Here is a 24,299-nt window from a genome sequence, read left to right as displayed (position 1 = left end):
TACAGCCTTTCCGAATCGCTCATTTTCAGTAGTATTGTCATGATGGCGTGTCGAGCTGCTGACGCTCAAAGAGGATTAATAATGAGTTGATTAACCAGCTACAATCAACCAATGAAATTGTTTGTGATGAAAATTTTGCGAGGAGAACCAGAAAGAAAATTTACGGCAGAACTCGTCTCACGATGACTATTGACGGTAATTCGATTAGCATTCGAACAATGTATCAACACACCGTATTAGGGAAGTCGCCTTATTAAGGCGAAAGCCTGAACTGGCTCGTTTAAATGGCTCATACCTAAACGTGGCGTCTAGTCGAATGGTACAAAAATATCATCATCAGCAATGGCCCATAGCGTCGTAAGCAAGCAAAAAATGCAATGGCTCATACCCCCTTAAGGCAGAGGGTACGAGCACTCTGCAAAGTGAAGCGAACTGTGCATACATTCATTGAAATCACCCATACAACACGCAGAACAGCATATGTTTCAATGAAGAGCAAGCATCCGAACCTTCAATAAAGCACTGCATACCCTCCTCGGAAATGCGCTACGGGCGAGGATGCTCGTCAAGCGAGAAACGCATTGCGACGTGCGAAGCGGCGGGAGCAAGGCGTTCTACCGCGCGCGCTCCTCTGCACTGCTGAGAGGATGCAACGTAAAGTCGAAGAGAAATGTCGTTGGCGCCAGCCTGACCCCGCTATACGAGCGCGCGAAGGCGCAGCTCGGCGCCGAAAACGAGCCCAAGAAGCCCAATTGCGAAAACAGCAACGCGACCATGCAAGACGGCGCGTTACCAAGTGTGCAGCAGGCTTTCGCCTTCACGTGCCACAGGAGTGTAACATGCAGCCGAACGTTTTAACATATGTAGTGGTCATTGTGAGACCTCGGTTACGTCGGCTATATGCGACATACACCGCTATCCTGCCACTTTGCCATGACGCTCATTTGCCAAGGTCGCCCATGAGCATGGCGGCATGACGACGCAGTGATGACGATGGAATGACCAAAGAATGCCGTCGTTTCGACAGCATGATGACGGCATGACGACAGTGGTATGATGACTGTGTGACGGCGATGGAACGACTACGGCTGCATCACGACCGTGGTGTGGCAACAAATGCACGACGGCTGTACGACGATGATGGCGTGACGACAACGGCAGGATGAAAGTCGGATGAAAAAGCTGGAATGACGACAATGCAACGACCACTACGGCATCACGACCACAAGCACATCCCTATAACGGTCCAAGCTACTACAGAAGTTAGGCCACTAGGTCGGCGCAGAAGGCGTGACGACGACGGCATGACGAGAGTCAGATCACGAAGCTGGAATGACGACGATGGAACGATGACGAAGACATCGCGAGCATAGTGCTCCAAATCATCGTCATACAACTTGGGTGACTGTGTCGCCGGAAGGACGTAGTTAGCTAGCTAGCAACTAGCTAGCTAGCTAACTAGATAGATAGATAGATAGATAGATAGATAGATAGATAGATAGATAGATAGATAGATAGATAGATGGGCTCAAACGCGTGAAGTAGGCAAAGAATACTTATCTAATTAAAAATCCACTTGAATGACCCTGGCCATCTCGTGTGCGCACGGGAACATACAGCAGCGGACTCCAAATAACCGGCGCAGTTCTAAAATTTGGTTATATTGTTACTAAGCGTTTGTGTATCAACGCGCCGATATTGCAGCAGTACCTGGCAACGCGAATAAGATGAGAGATAAGATGAGGGCGAGCTGTTTTGACAGCCAGCCTTGTATTACATTGTAGATGCGTTCTCTTATCCTTTGTACCCCCGTGTGATCCCAGTGAGTGAGTGAGTGAGTGAGTGAGTGAGTGAGTGAGTGAGTGAGTGAGTGAGTGAGTGAGTGAGTGAGTGAGTGAGTGAGTGAGTGAGTGAGTGAGTGAGTGAGTGAGTGAGTGAGTGAGGAAACTTTATTGCAGGTCCGGCGAGGGACGCGAAGTCGTCGCGCACCCGACGTCCCACGTCGGGACCGGCAGGTCTAGCCCACCGGCCCGGCCGCGGTCACGCCGGACAGCCAGGATTTGCTTTTCTAGAGTGGGGCTACGCTGAAGCGAGTCCCACTCCTCCTTGATGAACTTGGGGTATGTCGACCCGCACTCCCAGAGCATGTGCGCTAGAGTGGAGGTCTGCCCGCAGGAGGGGCAGGTGTCGTCGCGATACACGCCCGGGTAAGCCTCCTGGAGAACGGACAGACACAGATACGTGCTGGTCTGCAGAAGCCTAAGCGAAACGACTTGCGCCCTATTCAACTTGGGGTGAGGGGGTGGAAAGACCCTTCTAGACACGTAGAAGAATTTAATAATCTCGTTGGGAGTAGCGGGTGCTAGTGCGCGTTGGGAGTAGTCGGTGCTTCTTGCATAGGAAGCGCGGTCGGTGGAGGCGGGTACGTAACGTAGTACAAATGAGATTCGCAGTGGTCGTCGCTTCGACGCTTGCATGATACCAGACGAGCACGCGACTACAACAGCAACTGGAGCAGCAACTTCGACGACCGCCCATTAAGCCAACCGTTGCTTGTGAGACGACGTCCCTATCGCCTGTGCCATTCCGAACTTCAATTCATACAACGTGAATATAGATAAGGTGCTTGCCAAAGGAGCCATTGATGTGTATTCCAGCCCGTAGACGTCACCTGCTGTCTTGGTCAAGAAGAAAGAAAGGACGGTAACAGGGGATTTTGTGTCGACTACCGTTCGTTGAACAAGATAACATGCAAAGACTCATATCCGCTACCATGCATTGACGACGTCCTTGACTGCCTTCACGGAGCTGAATACTTTTCATTCACGAATCTGCACTTGGGTTATTGGCATATTTCTGTTGAATACGTGGATGAAGAGAAGATTGCGTTTATTACGCCGGTTGGCCGCTATCAATATAACGTTACGCCTTTTGAACCGTGTAACGCCTTGGCCACGTTCGAATGCATGAGGGGCTTTTTTACTTCGTGGCTATAAGTGCTCCATCTGCCTGTATTACCTCGACGACGTCATTGTGTTTCCGCCAACCTTTGATATGGTCACCTTACTCGTCTATCGACTATTACAAATGTCTTTCGTCAGGCGGACCTCTGACTCAACTCTACCAAGTGCAAGTTAAGCCGTGTGATACCCATGATACCCGTGATAATATACGTAAGGAATCATCGGGTAAAACGAATTCGGCAGAACCCATCTCATGACGACTGTCGACGTTAATATTTAATACGTTAACGTATTGCCACTTTCGAAACGCCTTATGTATAAGGCGCGGACTGCAGCAGGACTCCTCTCTCCTGCTTCCCTATGAACGCTCCGCGTCATCTAGCGGCGCCGCCTCGAAGCCTGCACGTAGCCTTCGAAATACGAGGGCGAATGAGAAAGTCTTTGCCCCTATTAGCTAAAATAAAGTACATACAGGTAATTACAAATATACCTACTATTCTACGTAACTTGCACTATTTCTCCACATAGTCCCCACACCGGTTCAGACACTTGCCCCCTCGCAGCTATAAATTTGTCCCATCGCAGTCGTCAGTCAGCAACGCACGCGGCCTCCCCGAACGCTCATTCTCTTGCAAGTCTTCACGGCCTTTTGCGAACTCACAGCACCACCACCTCACCCTGGCATGCAAGGGTTGCGGCAGCAAGCAAGCAACTAACTTCGTCCCCATACTTCCTACAGGTTGCAATTCACGCCTCCTGTTATCGACGGTCGGGTGGACTCAAGCGGCATCTACTGCAGTGACGTCATCTGCCGGTTCATGTGACTATTCACGCCTGCTGTTATCTACACTCGCGTGAAATAACGCGAGGTTACTGCAGTGACCTCATTTACGGGATCGCGTACTGAAGGGAGTGTCCGTGCGCCAGCTCGTCGCTTGGCAGCAAGGGTTGCGGCAGCGAGCAAGCAACTTCGTCCCGATGCTTCGCACAGGTTTGTCTCCTATAAACTTGTTCATTTCCTAATCGATCTTTGCCGCTGCTCTGTTGCCACAAGTATATGTTGTGCTTGCTTGAGGGTGTGCTTAGCTATCGAAAGAAATAGCAACACTACGTGCCGAAATGCAATCAACGCAAGAACGTTTTAACATGTTTGATGGGCTGTATGAATCCGTGAAAGTCCAGAATGAGACAATCTTGAAGGAAAACAAGTTGTTGAAGGTCGATAACGCAAAGCTGTCTCAGTGTTTTATGCCTCTCGAGCAGTATTCTCGCCTGAATAGCGTAGAAGTAAAAGGCATTCCCGTCACGGAAGGTGGAAACTGCCTGGCTGCAATGCAAACCATTGATGTAAAGACTGGCTGTCCTGTTAGTCCCCTCCGACATTGACAATGCACGTCGTGTCCCCGCAAAAAAAAAAAAAGAGAGACAAGAACATTATCGCGCGTTTCTGTTCTAGATCGAAGCAAGCGAAATTCATTAATAAAGGTAAAAGGGCTAAGCTCGCCATATCAGCGATTGGGATTTCGAGAAACAGTGACTCCCCGTTTTTCGCGAATGATCACCTGACACCAGAGAACAAGCGACTTTTCGCGCAAGCTGTCGAATTGAAAAAGAGTATAAAGAATGGCAATTCCTCTGGACCGAAAACTGCGCGATCAAATGCAGAGACTAAGAACAGTCGCGTTTATCGCACCTCGGGCGTTAACGATCTGGCCGTCTTTGCGTAATCAGTGCGCCTGCACTTCCTTTTTAGATCGAAGCTTGCTTAGGGCTATAGTTTCCAGCCTTTCGTGATGTGCGCATGACGAAAGCGATGGCGGAGTCTGTAGAGCTAAAATAGCTTAAGCATAGGGTAAAATCGTATCAGCGTATGTGCCCCAGCTGCGTTTGAGGCCAAATGTGTCAAAACCGGTGACGGATGATGGTTCGATGCGCTGCGATCTATGCAAAGAACGACAGTGCGGTCATTGCACCGTGTGCCCTGCCGACGACGGGCGGGAGCCTTGCCGTGGAATGTGCCGCCGCGTGTGCCGTGTGCAGAGTAGGGACGGAATCGCCACCGTGTACGTTCATCCCGGTACGTCACAGAGGGACCTCGAAGACTTTACGTTCGACACGTTTGGGCGGATCCTGCCCGGGTGGACCCCAATCCCATTGTCATCGCGGGCGTCTTTAACGTCGATGTGTCTCTCTTCCCGACGTAAAGTGGTTCTTGCCGTTTCTCTCGGAAACGTTCGGTCTTCAACGTTACCCCAAGACCAATGACTCCACGAGGCGCCATCGGTGGCGCATAGACCTAACGTTCGCTCGTAACGATCTCCGGTGTCGTCACAGAGCCCGTGGTCGTCTATCACAGCGACCACGAAGCCGCAATTAAGGTGGTCATGGGATAAACGTAAATAAAGATAAGCGTAACAACGTGCATATTTGTGTTATGTTGTATTGTTGTTTTGTTTTATTTATAGTTATGTACAGTTCGACTGGTCATCCGCCTTCACAGAGTGGAATGGCTCTGAATTTTTTCCATGTTCAATCCTCACCGTGAATAGAGGCATGTTGTCGTGCGATGAGGCGAAAGCTGTGCTACATGCCAATTCACCGAAATTTGTATTCATTCACTGTAATATTCGAAGTATCCGCAAGCATCATGAGGACCTTTTGAACTTTCTTTCTATACTTAAACGTGATTTTTCTTTATTATGCCTGTCTGAAACATGTCTAACACCAGTAGACGGCAATCTATTTGGTCTGACAGGGTATATCAGTGAACATAGTAACGATGAGGTTCAGAGAACTGGTGGATCTGCCATTTTTTGTGAATTCGTCGATTGCGAGCATTCGTCGTCAAGATCTTTCGTTCCTCAATTTGTTGTGCGAGTCTGTCTGGTTGTGGTTTGATCGCAACATCCTGTCACTCAGTAACCGGAACATAATCCTGAACACAATCCATTTATCGTCCCCGTCATCATCGTATTCGAACTTTTGTTCACACTCAGAAGAAATACTCAGTGTCTTAACCAATGAAAGCAAGAACACCATCATTTGTAGTGACATAACATAAACATACCTAATCCCAACTGTCAGTCATGCTCTGCTTATATCAACTGCTTATTTAGCTACGGTTTCTCTTCCTTAATCGATGTTCCAACAAGGTGTGACACTTCTGATTCTTGCACTTTGATAGGCCATATATTTTCCTCATCTTCTGATTATACCGCTGGAGTAGTAGATTATTCCATTACGGACCACTATCCTCTGCTCTTCTTTCTGCGTGTCGGAATATGTATGCAGTGTCGCCAGTACCAAATGTTCTTTCAATGAAACTTTATTTATACGCGTGGTGCAAGACACTTGTTGGAACACTTTTTCAAGAATACACTTGCTGAGAGCGCATATTCGATATTTTTTATGAACAATAATAAACTATATCCCTGACTGCACAACTCACGCGTACTTTAAGCATAGATTTTCGTCTCCTATAAATATGCATGGATTACAAATGCGTTGCTGCGCTTCTCAAATAGGTGAAGTTGCAGCCTTTCAACACAGCTTTGCGAACTAGGTTCGGGAATTGTAGCACCGTCCGTCCGTCCGTCCGTCCGTCCGTCCGTCCGTCCGTCCGTCCGTCCGTCCGTCCGTCCGTCCGTCCGTCCGTCCGTCCGTCCGTCCGTCCGTCCGTCCGTCCGTCCGTCCGTCCGTCCGTCCGTCCGTCCGTCCGTCCGTCCGTCCGTCCGTCCGTCCGTCCGTCCGTCCGTCCGTCCGTCCGTCCGTCCGTCCGTCCGTCCGTCCGTCCGTCCGTCCGTCCGTCCGTCCGTCCGTCCGTCCGTCCGTCCGTCCGTCCGTCCGTCCGTCCGTCCGTCCGTCCGTCCGTCCGTCCGTCCGTCCGTCCGTCCGTCCGTCCGTCCGTCCGTCCGTCCGTCCGTCCGTCCGTCCGTCCGTCCGTCCGTCCGTCCGTCCGTCCGTCCGTCCGTCCGTCCGTCCGTCCGTCCGTCCGTCCGTCCGTCCGTCCATCCATCCATCCATCCATCCATCCATCCATCCATCCATCCATCCATCCATCCATCCATCCATCCATCCATCCATCCATCCATCCATCCATCCATCCATCCATCCATCCATCCATCCATCCATCCATCCATCCATCCATCCATCCATCCATCCATCCATCCATCCATCCATCCATCCATCCATCCATCCATCCATCCATCCATCCATCCATCCATCCATCCATCCATCCATCCATCCATCCATCCATCCATCCATCCATCCATCCATCCATCCATCCATCCATCCATCCATCCATCCATCCATCCATCCATCCATCCATCCATCCATCCATCCATCCATCCATCCATCCATCCATCCATCCATCCATCCATCCATCCATCCATCCATCCATCCATCCATCCATCCATCCATCCATCCATCCATCCATCCATCCATCCATCCATCCATCCATCCATCCATCCATCCATCCATCCATCCATCCATCCATCCATCCATCCATCCATCCATCCATCCATCCATCCATCCATCCATCCATCCATCCATCCATCCATCCATCCATCCATCCATCCATCCATCCATCCATCCATCCATCCATCCATCCATCCATCCATCCATCCATCCATCCATCCATCCATCCATCCATCCATCCATCCATCCATCCATCCATCCATCCATCCATCCATCCATCCATCCATCCATCCATCCATCCATCCATCCATCCATCCATCCATCCATCCATCCATCCATCCATCCATCCATCCATCCATCCATCCATCCATCCATCCATCCATCCATCCATCCATCCATCCATCCATCCATCCATCCATCCATCCATCCATCCATCCATCCATCCATCCATCCATCCATCCATCCATCCATCCATCCATCCATCCATCCATCCATCCATCCATCCATCCATCCATCCATCCATCCATCCATCCATCCATCCATCCATCCATCCATCCATCCATCCATCCATCCATCCATCCATCCATCCATCCATCCATCCATCCATCCATCCATCCATCCATCCATCCATCCATCCATCCATCCATCCATCCATCCATCCATCCATCCATCCATCCATCCATCCATCCATCCATCCATCCATCCATCCATCCATCCATCCATCCATCCATCCATCCATCCATCCATCCATCCATCCATCCATCCATCCATCCATCCATCCATCCATCCATCCATCCATCCATCCATCCATCCATCCATCCATCCATCCATCCATCCATCCATCCATCCATCCATCCATCCATCCATCCATCCATCCATCCATCCATCCATCCATCCATCCATCCATCCATCCATCCATCCATCCATCCATCCATCCATCCATCCATCCATCCATCCATCCATCCATCCATCCATCCATCCATCCATCCATCCATCCATCCATCCATCCATCCATCCATCCATCCATCCATCCATCCATCCATCCATCCATCCATCCATCCATCCATCCATCCATCCATCCATCCATCCATCCATCCATCCATCCATCCATCCATCCATCCATCCATCCATCCATCCATCCATCCATCCATCCATCCATCCATCCATCCATCCATCCATCCATCCATCCATCCATCCATCCATCCATCCATCCATCCATCCATCCATCCATCCATCCATCCATCCATCCATCCATCCATCCATCCATCCATCCATCCATCCATCCATCCATCCATCCATCCATCCATCCATCCATCCATCCATCCATCCATCCATCCATCCATCCATCCATCCATCCATCCATCCATCCATCCATCCATCCATCCATCCATCCATCCATCCATCCATCCATGCATGCATGCATGCATGCATGCATGCATGCATGCATGCATCCATCCATCCATGCATGCATGCATGCATGCATGCATGCATGCATGCATGCATGCATGCATGCATGCATGCATGCATGCATGCATGCATGCATGCTAGTGTTTATGCAGGGCCCTTTGTCTGCCAGGTTGACACGAGAAAAAGCGAAGCGTCACCGCTGCACCGAGGCAGCTGCACCGAGCTGTCTCGTAAATAAAAGTTTTTCACCATCAGCGCGCCACTCAAGTTTAGCGGTGTGCGAATGGCAATTTTTGAGACCGAATCGAATACGCATCAAATAGTGCCAGAAACGAATCGAAGCGAATATCGAATAGTTTTCGAATAGTTCTTCAATAAAGAACAGCCGTTATCACAATTATTGTGAAACGATAATCACATCCTAGTATTCTTAAAGTTAGCCAGTTTTTGTCATTGCATAGTACGTTAAGAAGCGTTGCTTTTTAAAAGCGCAGATGGAGCATTTCGAGCAAGCAAGTAGTTCCTTTGCATGCACGAAACTATCCAGAGAGTGCTAATGGTCACTGTATAACCTGTAAAGTATGGCTACCTGAGCGACATAGCCTGTTCCACTATGTAAGTTCTCATGTTTCATGTTTATGCTATGCCCGCGAGGTTGGAAAATGACCTCACTTTTTCTCCAATTTCGTGTTTTATTGGGCACGCCTGACGTCTGAAACATTCGAAATATATTCGTACTTACAAATAATGTCTATTCGATTCGAACACCGATTCGAACAGGAAACTATTAGATTCGTTGTTCGAATATTCGCACGCCCTTGCAGTCCACTTCGGGCAATCCGGGATAAATTACACCGACTGCAGTCGGGAACCGGCGGAATTTCTAATAAAATCGTATTTTGAATGAATCACTTTTGTTATAACGAGAATTTACTGTATCTGTATTCACCGTTGACGACCTTAGCTATAGAAACTGTCGCTTTGCGTCTGAGCTGTGAGCAAGTTCATAGGAGATCTATTTTGCGCGTTCTCCCTAGATACAAATGGCTTACTATATTTTAGACCTTTCCGTTACTTTCCTTCAATTTAAAAAGAAATTGAATTACTTTGCTCTGCAGTTCCATCTTGCGAACTTTCACTCGGGGAACGTGCGTCGTGTTCGTATTCAGGAATATGGCGACCATAAAGCAATTAAATGAGTAAAAAAAAACAATAATTTATTAGGCGATTGCGTGCCCGCAAAGGAAAAAGACTAACTCGGCGGCGACGATCTTGTCATGCTCAGGCAGTAGATTTCAACGAATCAGTACTGAAGTGGCTCTTACTCGGCCGCTACTTGTATGCATAGTGTTCGCGAAGGAGCAGGAAGTTTCGAGTTGGAGACGTACTCGGATAAGGCGATAACAGCGTAGCTTCGAGAACACGCTGGCCGCATCGATGTGTCGCAGGTAGTACAAGAACCTGTGCTTCGAAATGCAAAAAGATAAGACGTTGCGTCGGTGGCGATAATAAGTCAAGGTAAACCAATGTTTCTCAGCAGGCGCCTCTCTTGCCTTTCTTGCGATACTATCATTCATGCTGTCTTCTCAATGCATAGCACACCACACACAGTGAACTTCACTTGCTGATGCTACAGCTTTGCGAAAATGAATTAGGATCTCGTGCCTCACGCATGGTAGCAATGGTAATTTACCATAAGAACGCAGCTTGGACGTTCACACCATCGAAACGACAATCTGCAAACTTGGCAAAACTTGCAATGATAAGCTTGTGAGACGCAACCACCCTTCAATGCTCGGACGTCGTAGGAAGAAAAAAAAATAGCTTTTTTTCTTTTTGCAGTGAAAACAAACAAAAAGCTGTCTTTTTGCCAACCTTTATGTCATGACATCACCTGGGCAGAAAGAAGCTGGAAAAGAAGGAAGACGATATATATATATATATATATATATATATATATATATATAGAGAGAGAGAGAGAGAGAGAGAGTATGTATATAAGGTTATGTGTAAAGGCAGGGAAGTTAACCGCATGTAGTTCTGATTGGCAGGACGAGAAGAAGTGCTTTTGTAGTTGTAGGAGGATCGAACAATGTTCTTGTTTCTTACTTCGGCGCAATAAACGACCCACAAAAAGAAAGAAAGAAAGAAAGGAATTAAGTAATGAGCGCGTCGGAAAAGCGCTAAAAAGTGTTTTGTTCCGTTACTTCTTTGTTCGTGTGCTTTCCGTATAAGGTTGAAAATGTGCGGTATAATAAAGCCCCTTCCCACTTTGCGAATAAAGTCGCGTGCAACTGCGACAAAATTGGGCGGGTCTGTCGAATATTGCTTGGTGACACGTAAGCAGACACGTGGCGAAGGATGCGGACTTAGAGAAGGAACGGACGCGTTCGACAAGTTTATTTCAACGATTCCGTCACCATGCGTGCAAAAGTTCGCGCGGTTTCAATGTCATATGGGGCAATTAAGGCGTTCACGAGAAACTAACAAAGTGCCACAGGAGTCGCGAGAAAAAGAAATGAATTTCAGGGTATCCAAGTAAGTTTAGAAATTGTTATTTAAGCACCATATACACGTCACAGTGACTGGATCTTTATTTAACGCTGATGCTGAGGTAGCAGGGTTCCACTCCTTGCAGCGGAGAACGCCTTTCAACGGGAGTGCAATGCAGCAAAGCTCGTGTGCCGTGCCCTGCGTGCACGTTAAAGAACCACAAGTTGTCTTAACTAATCCAGTATCCTCAACTACGTGCTCCCTCGCAGCAGACTGTAGAGTTACAGGGTGTATAACCCCAAATAAATATTTATCATTGTGCTTAACCCTAAACATTATTACAGGCTGCCCCGTCAGCGGCCTAAATCCAGCTACTGGGACAGTTTCGAAGCAAGTTTATTTTGCGTGGCGCACAAATTCATCTTATCTCGTGAAATTCTGTATTTATGGACTCAAGGGGACCATTCGCCTCACAAGGCTTTCCAAATGCAGCTAACGCCGGACAAACGACAAACATACCAACGTTAAAACTGTGGCCGAAACCCATTACTCAAGTACTACTGTGCAACGAAAAAGACACGGACTTAAGAGAAGAACACACACCAAGCACACACACCAAGCACACACACCAAGCACACACACCAAGCGCGCGCGCGCGCGCACGCACACACACACACACACACACACGCACACACACGCGCACACGCACGCACGCACGCACACGCACGCACGCACACGCACACGCACGCACACGCACACGCACACGCACGCACACGCACACGCACGCACACGCACACGCACGCACACGCACACGCACGCACACGCACACGCACGCACACGCACGCACACGCACACGCACGCACACGCACGCACACGCACACGCACACGCACACGCGCACACACGCACACGCACACGCACACGCACACGCACACACGCACACACGCACACACGCACACGCACACGCACACGCACACGCACACACGCGCACACGCACACGCACACGCACACGCACACGCACACACGCACACACGCACACGCACACGCACACGCACGCACACACACACACACACACACACACACATCGCGCTTGGTGCGTTCTCCTTCTCATAGGTCTGTGTCTTTTTTTGTTGCGCAATAGTACTTGAGTATTGGATTACCAACTTGCCCGGAATGCTGCTCTCATTAAGTGGCCGAAACCGTTTCCGAAATTTCTGCAACACTGACCTACACTGCGACGTAATCGAACGTCTTCGGCATTGATTGTAAGCAGTGTCATCACAATATCTTCTTCTTTTTCTTTATATAGCATTCTTTTCATGTCTTCCCAGTCTACTGGCTGACGATCAAGCCTTGCGGGTAGCAGGACTGATATCCTCAGTTTTCATTAATCGCTTGGTCTCTCTCGCTTAATACACTTAATAATGCGCGGGAAAATAATAGGCCGGCGCTATCAAAAACTGCTGCATGAACGACAGCAGATGGACTAAATTATCTCGCTCTATGCTGAGAGCAAGAGAAGGCAAAAATATTACAAGACAAAAGGCAAAGAATTCTGCTTGTTTTAGACCAGGGGTTCACAAACAGGTTTCCGCGAGCGACATTTTAGGGTTCCGCGAGCAGCCAGAACAAATCCGACCCTTCGGTGGATTATTACCCTGTTTGAATGACTCGATAATTTTGTGCACTTCTGTTCTCATTCTTAAGCCGTTCAGTTGATTCGTCGCAAAAGTTTGCGAGGCCGTGGATAAGCCCATCGGTGCGAAAAAAAAATAAGATGGGGGGGGGAGGGGGGGAGTGAGATTCCGTGGCACTCTGGGAAAGCAGATGGGGTTCCCTAAGGCCAGAAAGTTTGGGAGCCATTGTTTTAGACAACTACTAAGCGTTTGCCTAACAGAGAAGGGGTACTAGAGGAGTGGGAGAAATGATAATGACGATTATTACGAAGGAGAGATGATCATGATGAGGAAAGATGATAATGAAGGACAGCAAACTTTGCCAGCAAAATGCGCACAATTGAAAAAAAAAAGTAAACTGTGAACATTTATTACAAGTTTTTCTTCGTTTTCTTGTGTATGCAGTTAACTTCCTTTGAAAAATGATATGCTACAACGGCCTTCATGGCCTGGTACTAAAAGAAACTAGGCTTTCAGAAAGTTGCCGGCTGTCAATTCCTGGCCAAAGATGGATTTTTTGTACTGCGCGCGCGCGGTTGATAAGCATAAACGAAAGTGTGTCAATAAAAGCTGCGTAAAAGAAATGCGATGCTTCCTCTTTGGTAATTTCTCGTGTGATTGTTTTGAGGCCGTAGTTGATAACGAGTTCCAATTGCGTTTTCGATATTTCACCAATTGGTTCTCTTTCTTTCTTTATTTGAAACGTTAACGGACGTGCTACGCGATCGACACACCTTGAGCTTGCCCAGCCCTTCCATGGAGGCAAATCTTGCCGCTTGTCGATTCCTACTCGCTGATCGCGATCGACAAGCCTTCACGGCTATCCACCAGCTGCAGTCAGGCGATTTTTGAACGAAGGTCTCGACTGGTCGCCAGCTGCCAAAAATCTGTTCTCGTTGTCCTTTTTCGCGAGTGTTCCAGGCCCTTGGGGAACGAGCTTGCTTATTACAGACGCAGTAGAGGTGGTATTATGGCGTATGGCGGATCGGTCGACGCCGCACATTTGCGATGTAAATGCAAAATATATCCGAAGAGGGCACCTTCCTTTAGGCGCGCCTCTTACCTATGCTCGTCCCATCATGGAGGCTCATCTCACCTATACTGAACGCTATAATCCAGTGGCACGGGTTCATGGTCTCCATTCTAATTCGCTCCACTCATAGTTCATGAACTCCGGCCTGTATGTGAGACCAACGTTAGGACCGGAGGTCGTTGTGTGATTCCTGAACAAAGGCGATTACACCACCACCTCAAATTAAAGAGACGCTATAGTCTACGCCATGCTAATTTCCTTATTTCTCACTACAAGTAACTAGTAATATTAATAGTTCTACTGCTCCTCATCATCGGAATATTAACGTCGTCTTAAATATATTAACGGTATGCCATGCTCTGGCGTACGGATTTGTTCGTGCTCTAAACATCTTACAAATGTTGAATAAACCTGAATTGGATTGAACATATTCTAAAAGCTCATATAACAAAGTCCAAAGAATAATCTCCTTTATTATATTTATTAATATGTTTAATATCTTCTCTTTATTTGCAAAATTATTTTTTCTTCATTGTTGTATCTACTACCACCCGATTCGTCGTATGTCCCCCGTAATGGGCTGCGCTTTATCGCGTAGGATCAACCAACCAACCAGCTAAGGAACATTGGTTTCTATTATTTTTCTAGGTTTTTTTATGCACCCGTATTGCGTTTTCTCTAAGATGAGCGACCGCTTATACAGTTATTTTTTAATGTTATCATATGAACCTTTAAACAACACTGGGGAGAGTTCTGGTGTCCTTCACAAACATTTATCTGTAATTATAATCAATAAAAGCTCGATTCGCATTCGTCTGGCGAAAATAGATTGGTCATTAGCGGTGAAAGTTAAGACAAGGCTTTCCCTCGAATATCGCCCCCAAAGCGGTTTATTATTGCTTCCCATCGTTGCCTACACACTTTATGAAACGGGCCGGAATAAAAGCGGTGAATCGCTAGACAAAGTTAAAACCGCCATCAGTCGTGCATTGCTACTAATTAGCACACTCATTATTACGATGTCACTAATTTCAAAGCTTTACGCATGTTTAAGCCGTTTTCGTTCGGGAAAGACTTCTCGCCCTATTGAAAAATCATGTAGTACGCCACGTACTTCTTGGAATTCAGAGTCGTGACTTGCCAGACATACCGCTCTGGTTCGCAACCGATTGAGTCACGTGGGCCACAGAGCGTTCTCTTTCGGGCATCCTTGAAGTCGGTTTGAATAATGACGCAGTGCTGTTAACAGCACCTGCCAGGCGCACGTACCACGAGTTGGAGACATGCTCCGGGCAGGGGAGACAATTTTACCCTCTTTTACCAGTGGCCTTCCGGTGGTGCTGGGATTCGAGCCGGCGACCTCCATAGATGCCCAGGCTGGCACCTTAAACACTACGCTACGGCTTCCCTGTATCCATAATACTATACGATCCTATATAGGATCCCGTATAAAAATCTGCATGTTCCCGTATAAACCTGTACGATCCTACAACATTGTGGTACAGGGCATATCGGTCAATTCCACGTAGGAAATAACTCACAGGGTACAAGCGTCCGTGTTTTTTTTTTTTTTTAGAATGCAATCTAGTCGTTGTTTATCGATAAACAATCAGTTATACTTTTTACCTGACGATGTCCAACTTTCATGACGTCACAAAATCTGGCGCCGGAGCTTCAAGTTCGGCTTTCAATTTTGAGTCTTTTCTGGTTTACTAAGGCTCCACTTGAGTTGAAGCTGACGTTTCTGGTACTATTAATATATATTGAAAAAATTCCTCTCTCTCTCTCCCTCTATCTCTCTCTCTGGCATTTCAATGGCTTAATCTACAAATCCAGTTTCGCGCATTCCTCTTTAGCGTCTTTCTGAAGGGCCTCTCACCAGGTTTGGGCAGCATTGCAAACGGAATAGTTACTACAACTAACATGGCGAGCAAGCGCGGTGCTCGGTTCAGCCAATGAAAATCGTGCCTGCGCCAGCACGCACGCCGCGAAAACAGCTGGAAATTCAAAGGAAAAGCCCGCGCCTCCTTCTTCAAAAAGCAGCCGCTCTATCTCTGCCACGAAAGAACAATGAGGCATCATCACGGGATAGAAGTGAAGCCAGAAATTCAAGTCGGCCCAACACGTGATCATGTCACGCGGTCTTGGACCGCAGCGCTAACCGCACGCTCTTCCGATAAGAACGGGTTCGACAAAAACGCGCGGCTGTCGCAGTTTCACGTTGCGACGAAGACGGTAAATGCAAGTACGTTTCAATAAACGACCGAAGTTGCTCCAGCATACTGGGAGACGAATGCGGGCAGAGCGGTCATCATACCACCTGGATAAGAGCGCGTCGACTAAAACCTACCGGGAACTAGAGATGCAAGGGTCGGCAAAAAACCCAGACAGAATGAGCGAAAAAAAAAAACAATGTTTTTCATCACATAGAAAATGGGAAAGAAAACTCCAGTAATATCTCCATATACAGTAATAATTGCCTTTCTCTGCTGTGCAGCATGCGATTCTATAAAAACGACGACGACGGCGAAAAGCAAACTGCTACCTCGCCAACCATTCTTTCTTTTTGGGCGACTTCGCTGGGATCCAGCCACAGGGATGCTTTTCTCGCAGTTTGCAATTTTGTTGGAGAGACAAGAAGAGTACCTTGCTGAATTTCTAAAATTATCAATTATTTCTATTACTTCATTTCTTTATGTTAAGTTATTTTATCTCAGAATCCCTAACAACCTTTTTTTTTATCTTCTAAATCGCATTTCTTTACTCCCACGCCCTAATATTCAAATTTAGTTTTGTTTTAATTCTCAACATACTGATCGAAACCACCTGTTTCTTGGCCAATCCCCCATAGTGAGTACGCGCTGGTGCTTGGGAACAAGACAAGCACAGTTTTCAACTGTGTTCATTACATGTCTTCAGCGCCAGTAGCTTTGTGTTCTCCATAAAAAAGATTATATCTTTCAAAGATCAGTTAGGAATGTTGCCCCGTCTTTATGGTGATATTGTTTCTGTAATCGTAGTATCTTATTGCTGCACTGATGTATGTTTTTTTTTCCTCTTTCGTTTCTCATCCCGATTAATTACGTACCACCAATGCGCGATTGTTCAACACTGTCTTGATCGTTGTTGCACATTGCGCACGTATACCATATGGGCATACACTAGCCTCGACTATGCACCTGACAGTTGTTTGCTTATGTTCATGTAGAATTTTATGCTGAAATAAATAATATCTAATGGTCTAAAACGTAGCGGAGAATACAAGGACACGCTCCGAGTCCAGGACTGGCGTCTGGGACTCCGCGAAGCACATGAAACCGCCAGCCTGGTGACAAGGCCTTTGCACTAATCAGCCGCTGACTCCAACAGCTTCTAGCCTGCTGCAGACGCTTTCGCCATCTGCCAGTTACGAACGAAACTGGTCTCTGTTCGGAAATGTTCGTAACAAGCTACGCAACAGAGCCACGAGTAAACGTGTTCGAAAACTCGTTTACGCACAGTCAAATTCGATCGCAGAAGCAGCCGCGACCCATTCTAATGCCAGTGGGTCCAGCTAGAGTAAATCGAACGCTCAGTGACCTTTTTTCTCTGTTATCAGATTAGCGATCTTTCGTCGAAGACAACAAGACGTTCATTCTGCTGCCTTCGTGTTCTCTGCGCAATTATTGCGCGTATTTAAAGATATTTGTAGTTTATTGCTGGAATAATATATATAAGGTAGTTTTATTGGAGTTTCAAATTTCCTCAAAATTTCCAAAACCGCACGAAAAAAAGAAGAAAGAAAACGTGCTTTTTTTCCTCCCGCTCAAGTGTTGCATGCTTACGGGAACCAACCATGCTGAGTCGAGTCCGCCGAGTTCCGGGTTCACGCGTTGGAACGACTTTTCGAGGGGATAGCTTCACGGAGAGCTGATTTCTTTCTTTCCTTGGTGCTCCCCGAAATCAGATAGTCAGAGACGCCATCAGGTGCATACCGCGCAACGTACTAACAGCCAGCGGCAAAGCAAACTCGTAGGTTCTAGTGAAGTGCCGAGGGCCGCAGAACCGCCCTTGAAGGGATGATGATGATGATGATGATTGAACTTTATCGAGAGCCGACAAAGCTATTTGGTCGCCTTCCTTGCGGATTGTTTCCTCAGTCCAGGAAACCATGTGACCTGGCCGCTTACTTTGTCCCGTTCACCAGCCGGCGTTCATCAGGGTTGAAGCTGGTGAACTGGGACTCCCACTGCTCCCGTGTGGGGTGTGGGATAGATCCTATGAAGCGAGAGTGAAAAAAAAAAAACGGATTCCACGCGCTGTGGGGTCGTTTTAAGCGAAAATTTCATCGATGTTTGCGAAGAATCTTGCTCTTGTTTAGCGACCAAGTTGGACATTTTCACTGGGAAGCGCCTCACTCAACAGACCTGTTGTGCTCGAACGTGCGGATCTCGCACGTGGCGACGATCGCATGATGACGAGGTAATGAGGATGACGGTTTGAAAACGATGGAGTGACAAATATGGGACGACCACGACTTCATGACGACGACTGTATGACGATGACGCAATTACTAGGATGGCACAACGACGACGAATTACAACGACGGGGACAAAGACGGCACGATGACCATGAGATGACTGCGACTGTACGAAGACGACACAATGACGTCGATGGCATGACGACGACGACGACATGATTACGACTGTATGAAGACTCAATGACAAAGATTACATGATGACATTGGCATAACGACGCTTGAATGACGAAGATGGCGTTACGACAGCGGCGTGGCCACAACAGCATAGCGAAGCTGGACTGGAACGACCACGGCGGAATGACGACGGTGGTATGACCAAGAAGGCAGGACCACGATGACATGATTTAATGACGACGATTGCCTATGAGTAAGCAAAGAGCTTCATTGGAAATGACAGCGTAATCAAAGGATAATAATTTGCCCTGTGTAGTGTTTGTTGGTGTAGATTGTGCAGCGACAGCTTGTCGGAACAGAACAGTGTAAAAAAATTTTTCACAGTTTTGTACAAAGACTATAAGCGGTGAATTTCGAGTTTAAATACTCTTGTTTTCGTGTTTCTGTGACGTGCTTGTGTAGTGCATAGTGATATATACGCTTCCCGGACAGCTTTACATCATCTAGTTCATCACATAACGTTCCGAAGTGGCTTTATGCGCGTTAACGTGCTATTCTTATCTTTAATTCCTATGTCCTATGTCCTATGTCCTATGTGCAAGTATAACACTTCACTGGCTGAAAGTAACGATAACTTTGATAAAATTTATTCACAAATTGCACCTACTATGTGCACCTTTTGCAGTCGCGACACGACGGAAATGAACAAGTGTATAAATAGCTAGGAATGATTAGCGACGCCTGTGATGCGCATGCATTGGTGCGTACACCAAAATTCGTTAATACGTGCGCATCGATACGATGAAATACTGTCACACTCTCCCTCCTGAAAGCCTGAAATGACACTCACACAAGCACGAAGACATGTTGTAACATCAAACAAACAAACAAATGGTAACAAATTCACCGAAGCGGGAATAACAAATGCGAAAAAATGTGAACGCAAATACAGTGACAGACATCAGGCCAGCAAGCAGAACGGGCACGTGAGCTGCTTCGCCGCTCTGTGTCGTCCTGCTTGTTGTTTTACGCTGTTCTTTTTCTGCGCTTTCTTTTGCGCTACGCAGAGTGGCACAGCTTGACTTGGTACGACTTTAAGAAAGAAAGAAGGAAGGAGTAAAGGGGGTGGGATCGAGGCACGGACAACGCGACATAACAAGAGACAACGAAAATGTAGCCATTCCCATGCCCCGCTTGGCTGCTTCACACAGTTTCATGTACAGTTTCAGTCTCTGCATGGCACGCACCAACGAGTCACGTGAGAACAGAGATGGACGGTTGGGGAACGGACCGAGCGGATGAGTCCCGCCGCAAAGTCTCTGAAATGCCCTGTGAAATGCGTGTGAAAATGTCAGGCATCCTTCGCACTCGCGCACGCATCTTTTCGCCACCAGTCGCGAACGCTTTGCGTGCGCCGCTTCGCCGGGGCTGGCGGCGCGTGCAGCATGGCGCACAGGCGGCACCAGAAGTACGTGTTGACGAACTCCCCGGTGCCCTTCCACTCGAAGTACCGGTTGTACAGCGTCCGGTTGCGGCTGAGCAGGTGCAGGTACTCGGCCAGCTCCTTGGGCGACGCGAAGTCGTCCACGTGGATGTACGAGTGGTACGGGGCCGCGGCCAGGTACTCTTCGCGGGAAGCGCCCATCACCACGGGCACCACGTTGTGCCTGCGGGAGGCCAAAAGACATATAGATAGATAGATAGATAGATAGATAGATAGATAGATAGATAGATAGATAGATAGATAGATAGATAGATAGATAGATAGATAGATAGATAGATAGATAGATAGATAGATAGATAGATAGATAGATAGATAGATAGATAGATAGATAGATAGATAGATAGATAGATAGATAGATAGATAGATAGATAGATAGATAGATAGATAGATAGATAGATAGATAGATAGATAGATAGATAGATAGATAGATAGATAGATAGATAGATAGATAGAAAGTTCGCAAAGTTCGGGACGGTTTGGCAAGCCTACTCATGTCTTACAGTTCCTTTGCCCAAATGCGCAGGTCATGATATGTGCATAGAGGACTGACGCACCGCAGAGCGTTGAAGAACTTCTCGGTGATGTAGTCCTTGCAGTTGGCGTTCTCGAATGACAGATAGAATAAGTACTCCATGTCCAGCATCTGGTAGCACCTCTCACTCTGGTCTCGCGGACATGAGAGGGGCCCGCACAAGCCGTAGATGTCCACCTGCGGAGCGATCGGACGAAATAGGTTCTTATAGTGGACCCACGTTGATAAAATAGCGGAACAAGCCGCTCTAGATAAAACACTAGAGATTTTTTAAAGAGAGGCGACACCTGAGACTTTAGAACAAGTCGTACAGTCGGAAATTGTCTCATTTGTGCCTATGCAAGTGAAATGACCACCATATTTCCTGAGCACCCCAGACATTTATGACGCAATAATCTAGTGGAACAAGTTCCAAGTGAAAAGAAGAATGACGACGACGGCTACCAGAACGACCCGCGCATCCTATTATAGCATAATATCATCTGCGCGACTCATCCAACTAAAACAAGAAAAGGAACAACAAAAAAGTTTAATTTCTTCGCATGTACACGTGATGGTACTACGTAGGCAGAAGAGCGAGAACGGTTCTCTTACGTGACGCCTACGCAGCTTTAGTCTCAAGGTATTTCGGCGCTGTTGCACTACAACGACTGTTGTTACTATGGGCTCACTGCGCTGGTCGCTTTATCGCGTCCGCCGCAGTCCGTCGCTGGAATCCAAAACTACTTTCCGTGAAAGTACACGGAAACAAAGCAAAAACTGTATCTGTGCGCAACGGAAATTCCCACTAACAACGAATAGATGAGCAGTCTAGGATTTTACCACAGACTATTCTGCCTATGCTACATCAGTGGAGAATACTGTCTAGCTCAACGCCTGAGTACTGGACAGAAGTGGCGTTCGCGCCTTATTCGTGTTCAAGCGCGTTACTTTTCAAATCGTGCAGATGGTTCTCGGCTAAGTTTTAACGCGACAGCGTTAGGGAGCTCGTGTCGCAGAAAAGCCGGTGTCGCCTGTGTCGGCGGCTTTGGCCGTGAGCGAAAAATTCCGGAAGGCAATTCATAAATAAAAAAAACTTGCAAGATGGGCTGGGTGGGAATCGAACTAGGGTCTCCGTAGGGTGAGACGGAGACGCTACGACTCAGCCATGAGTTTTTTTTTCTTTATTACCGACTTCGACGCTTAAAAGCGGGACAAAAGCGCCTCTAGTGAATGTGGTGTTGCCTTAGAAACGTGCCTTAGAAAGTTATACTACGGTGTATATCGGTAATTATGCGCATGTAAGTTACAGAAGTCGCAGTTAAACGAGTAGCGAAGTACGTTTCCGCTACATTTCTTCTGCGCTTGGCGCACACGCAGAGCCATCTTGCGGCAAACCCAGAAGATCCCCTCTTCACAATGTAAGGCGCTGCCCTGACAGGGGGCGCGCCACTCGCCCGCTTCTCCCCTTCATCTCGTTTGAGCGCATTGGGGCCGTGCGGGGACCGGTGCGAAGATGCCGCAATACCCTTGCGTCTAATAAGTTTTTTCGCTCTCTCCCCTTCCAACTTCCAGCGTGCGTCACTCGAACCCTCGTGTTTAGGCGACGCGGCTCCTCTTTCCGCTCACAGCGCGATTCCTCGGTGCAGCGTCCGATGCGGGACGCCTCTGACGTGATCGCTGCGCCGTAGCGCGTCTGGTGGGATAGCGTCCCCTGCGATGTGTGCCGTGCTGCTGGCGAGTAGTCATGCGTCTGCGTGGTGCTCCCAAGCGAGATAGAGGGCGGTCCCATCGAGGCGTCAGCCCCATGATCGTGTCCACCTTCATGGCGCGTCGCGGCCCGGCTGTCTGTGCCGATCACGATGTTTGGCTCACGTAGATCGTTTCTCCCTCCGAGACACCGAATTCTTTGGTTCGTTCCGCTTGCTCAGGCGCAGGTTTCGTTGCCGCGCCGAACGCTGCGTTGCTCGACGCTCACCGCGTGATTGGTGGGTGCAAAGTCCGATGCGGGGCGCCTCGTAAGTGATCGCTGCGCCGTTGCGCATTGTCTTACACCCCTTGGCGGGTCGACGGGTGTTGTATTGCAGGGCCTTACGCGCTCGCTCTTGAGACGCGTGTGATGGAAGCGGTGCCGTCTGCCAGTGCCGGGCGCACTACAGTGTCTTGCTCATTAGTGTCTTCCTCGCTGGCTATCGCGTTCCACCCTTGAAGGCAAAGCTTAAGCGCCCTCCAATTTTTCCCCCTTCTAAACATTTTCAATCACAAAGATTGAGCGTGGCTGCTTCGTCTCTAATATAGCCTTCTTCTAGCGCTTGGCTTCTTCTCATGTTTACTGGATGGCGCTGGCGTCGTCTTCATCCGTTCAAGGACAGCATGAAGCCTATTAGTGGCTAGTAGCTCAAATACAAATTTGTAAAAAGCCGAACGAGTCCGGCAGTAAGAAACTAACGGGTTGTTTTAGTAGAGACCAGTGGCCAAGCCCGGAGAGGTGGAAGGAAAGCCGAGTCTCCGCACTTCAGCACCAGGAGGGACTACTACCAAAAACGAATTAACGTCCCTTAAACTTCGTAAAGTAGCGACACTCTCCTCCTCCGCCTTCACTCTACCTCGTTTCTCCTCTCTTTCACGCTCCCTCCTCGACCGTGGCGCCGCCTATACTACTCGAGCGTAGCAACGACGCCAACATGCGCTCCTCGCCACTCCGTAGGCGCTTCTCGAGCGGATATGGCGCTGAAGCACGGTGCTAGGGCCCACGTGATGCTATTAGGCTAATAGCGACGCGGCTATTGGCCTCGGCCAGAGCGCGCGAGGAGGAAGCGGCATTATTCAAAGCGTGGCGCTCCTTTACGAAGTTTAAGGGGCTTTAAAACGAATACGACTCGTACTTCTTTTACTTCTCGAAAGTAACTCGAAAGGAGATCGCTCGCTCGCACCTGCGAATGTTCACTTCAACAAACACCGAAGGAAACAGTCTGGTGTCACAACGTCATTTTCGATCGCGATAGAGCCCGATCTGGATTAAACTTCTCGACCGCGATCGACTGAAGAAAGCAGCCAATCACGCGACCGAGAAATTTGATTCGGATCATACTCGATCAAAATCAAAAATGAACCGCGTGAAACCCCTATAAGTCAGCTTAGGACTCGCGGTATAGTACATCACACCGAGTCCTGTATCGTATCAGTGACGAGCGAAACTCGTGTTTTTGCATATAGCCAGTAACACCAAAGTATAAAAGTAAAAGCAGTGCGTGCACTGACCGACAAAACGACGAAACCACCCCAGAGCCGGAGGAGTACGGCATGGCGTTACTAATACCAAGTGTATGAAAACAACATACAAGGAAATCAAGGAAACCATAGCGAAGTTAACTTTTACACACTCCCTTACGCTGTCAACGCTATCCTTCACAGATCAGAAAAAAAAAACAAAAACAGCATGGCCTGTAATGTGGCAAGTGAAATTTTTCTATCAACACTTTGTCGTGCCTTCTCACACACAAAGAAACATTCTTCAATCATTGCTGCGTTTAGATATTGTCGAACCCTGAGCATCGTCTATTTTCATTCGCTGTATCTAAAAAAAAATTTTCTTGAACAGTTGTAACTTCAAATTTTATCATTGCATACTTCCGCTCCGGCGAAATGTGCTGCAGTAAACGCGC

General features: G+C 47.9%; 1 protein-coding gene across 1 annotated transcript in view; it reads right to left on the bottom strand.

Moving 5' to 3' along the window:
• Window positions 1-24,299, bottom strand: part of LOC142579729 (glycoprotein 3-alpha-L-fucosyltransferase A-like) — a 104,302-nt gene that overhangs the window by 49,019 nt on the left and 30,984 nt on the right. Inside the window, exon 7 of the mRNA XM_075690237.1 lies at window positions 20,678-20,832. Coding sequence (XP_075546352.1) covers window positions 20,678-20,832 — 155 coding nt within the window. The remainder of the gene's footprint in view (window positions 1-20,677; window positions 20,833-24,299) is intronic.

Source organism: Dermacentor variabilis, chromosome 4, assembly GCF_050947875.1.
Source record: "Dermacentor variabilis isolate Ectoservices chromosome 4, ASM5094787v1, whole genome shotgun sequence".
Taxonomy (NCBI): Eukaryota; Metazoa; Arthropoda; class Arachnida; order Ixodida; family Ixodidae; genus Dermacentor; species Dermacentor variabilis.
This window is presented reverse-complemented; position numbering and strand designations above follow the sequence as displayed.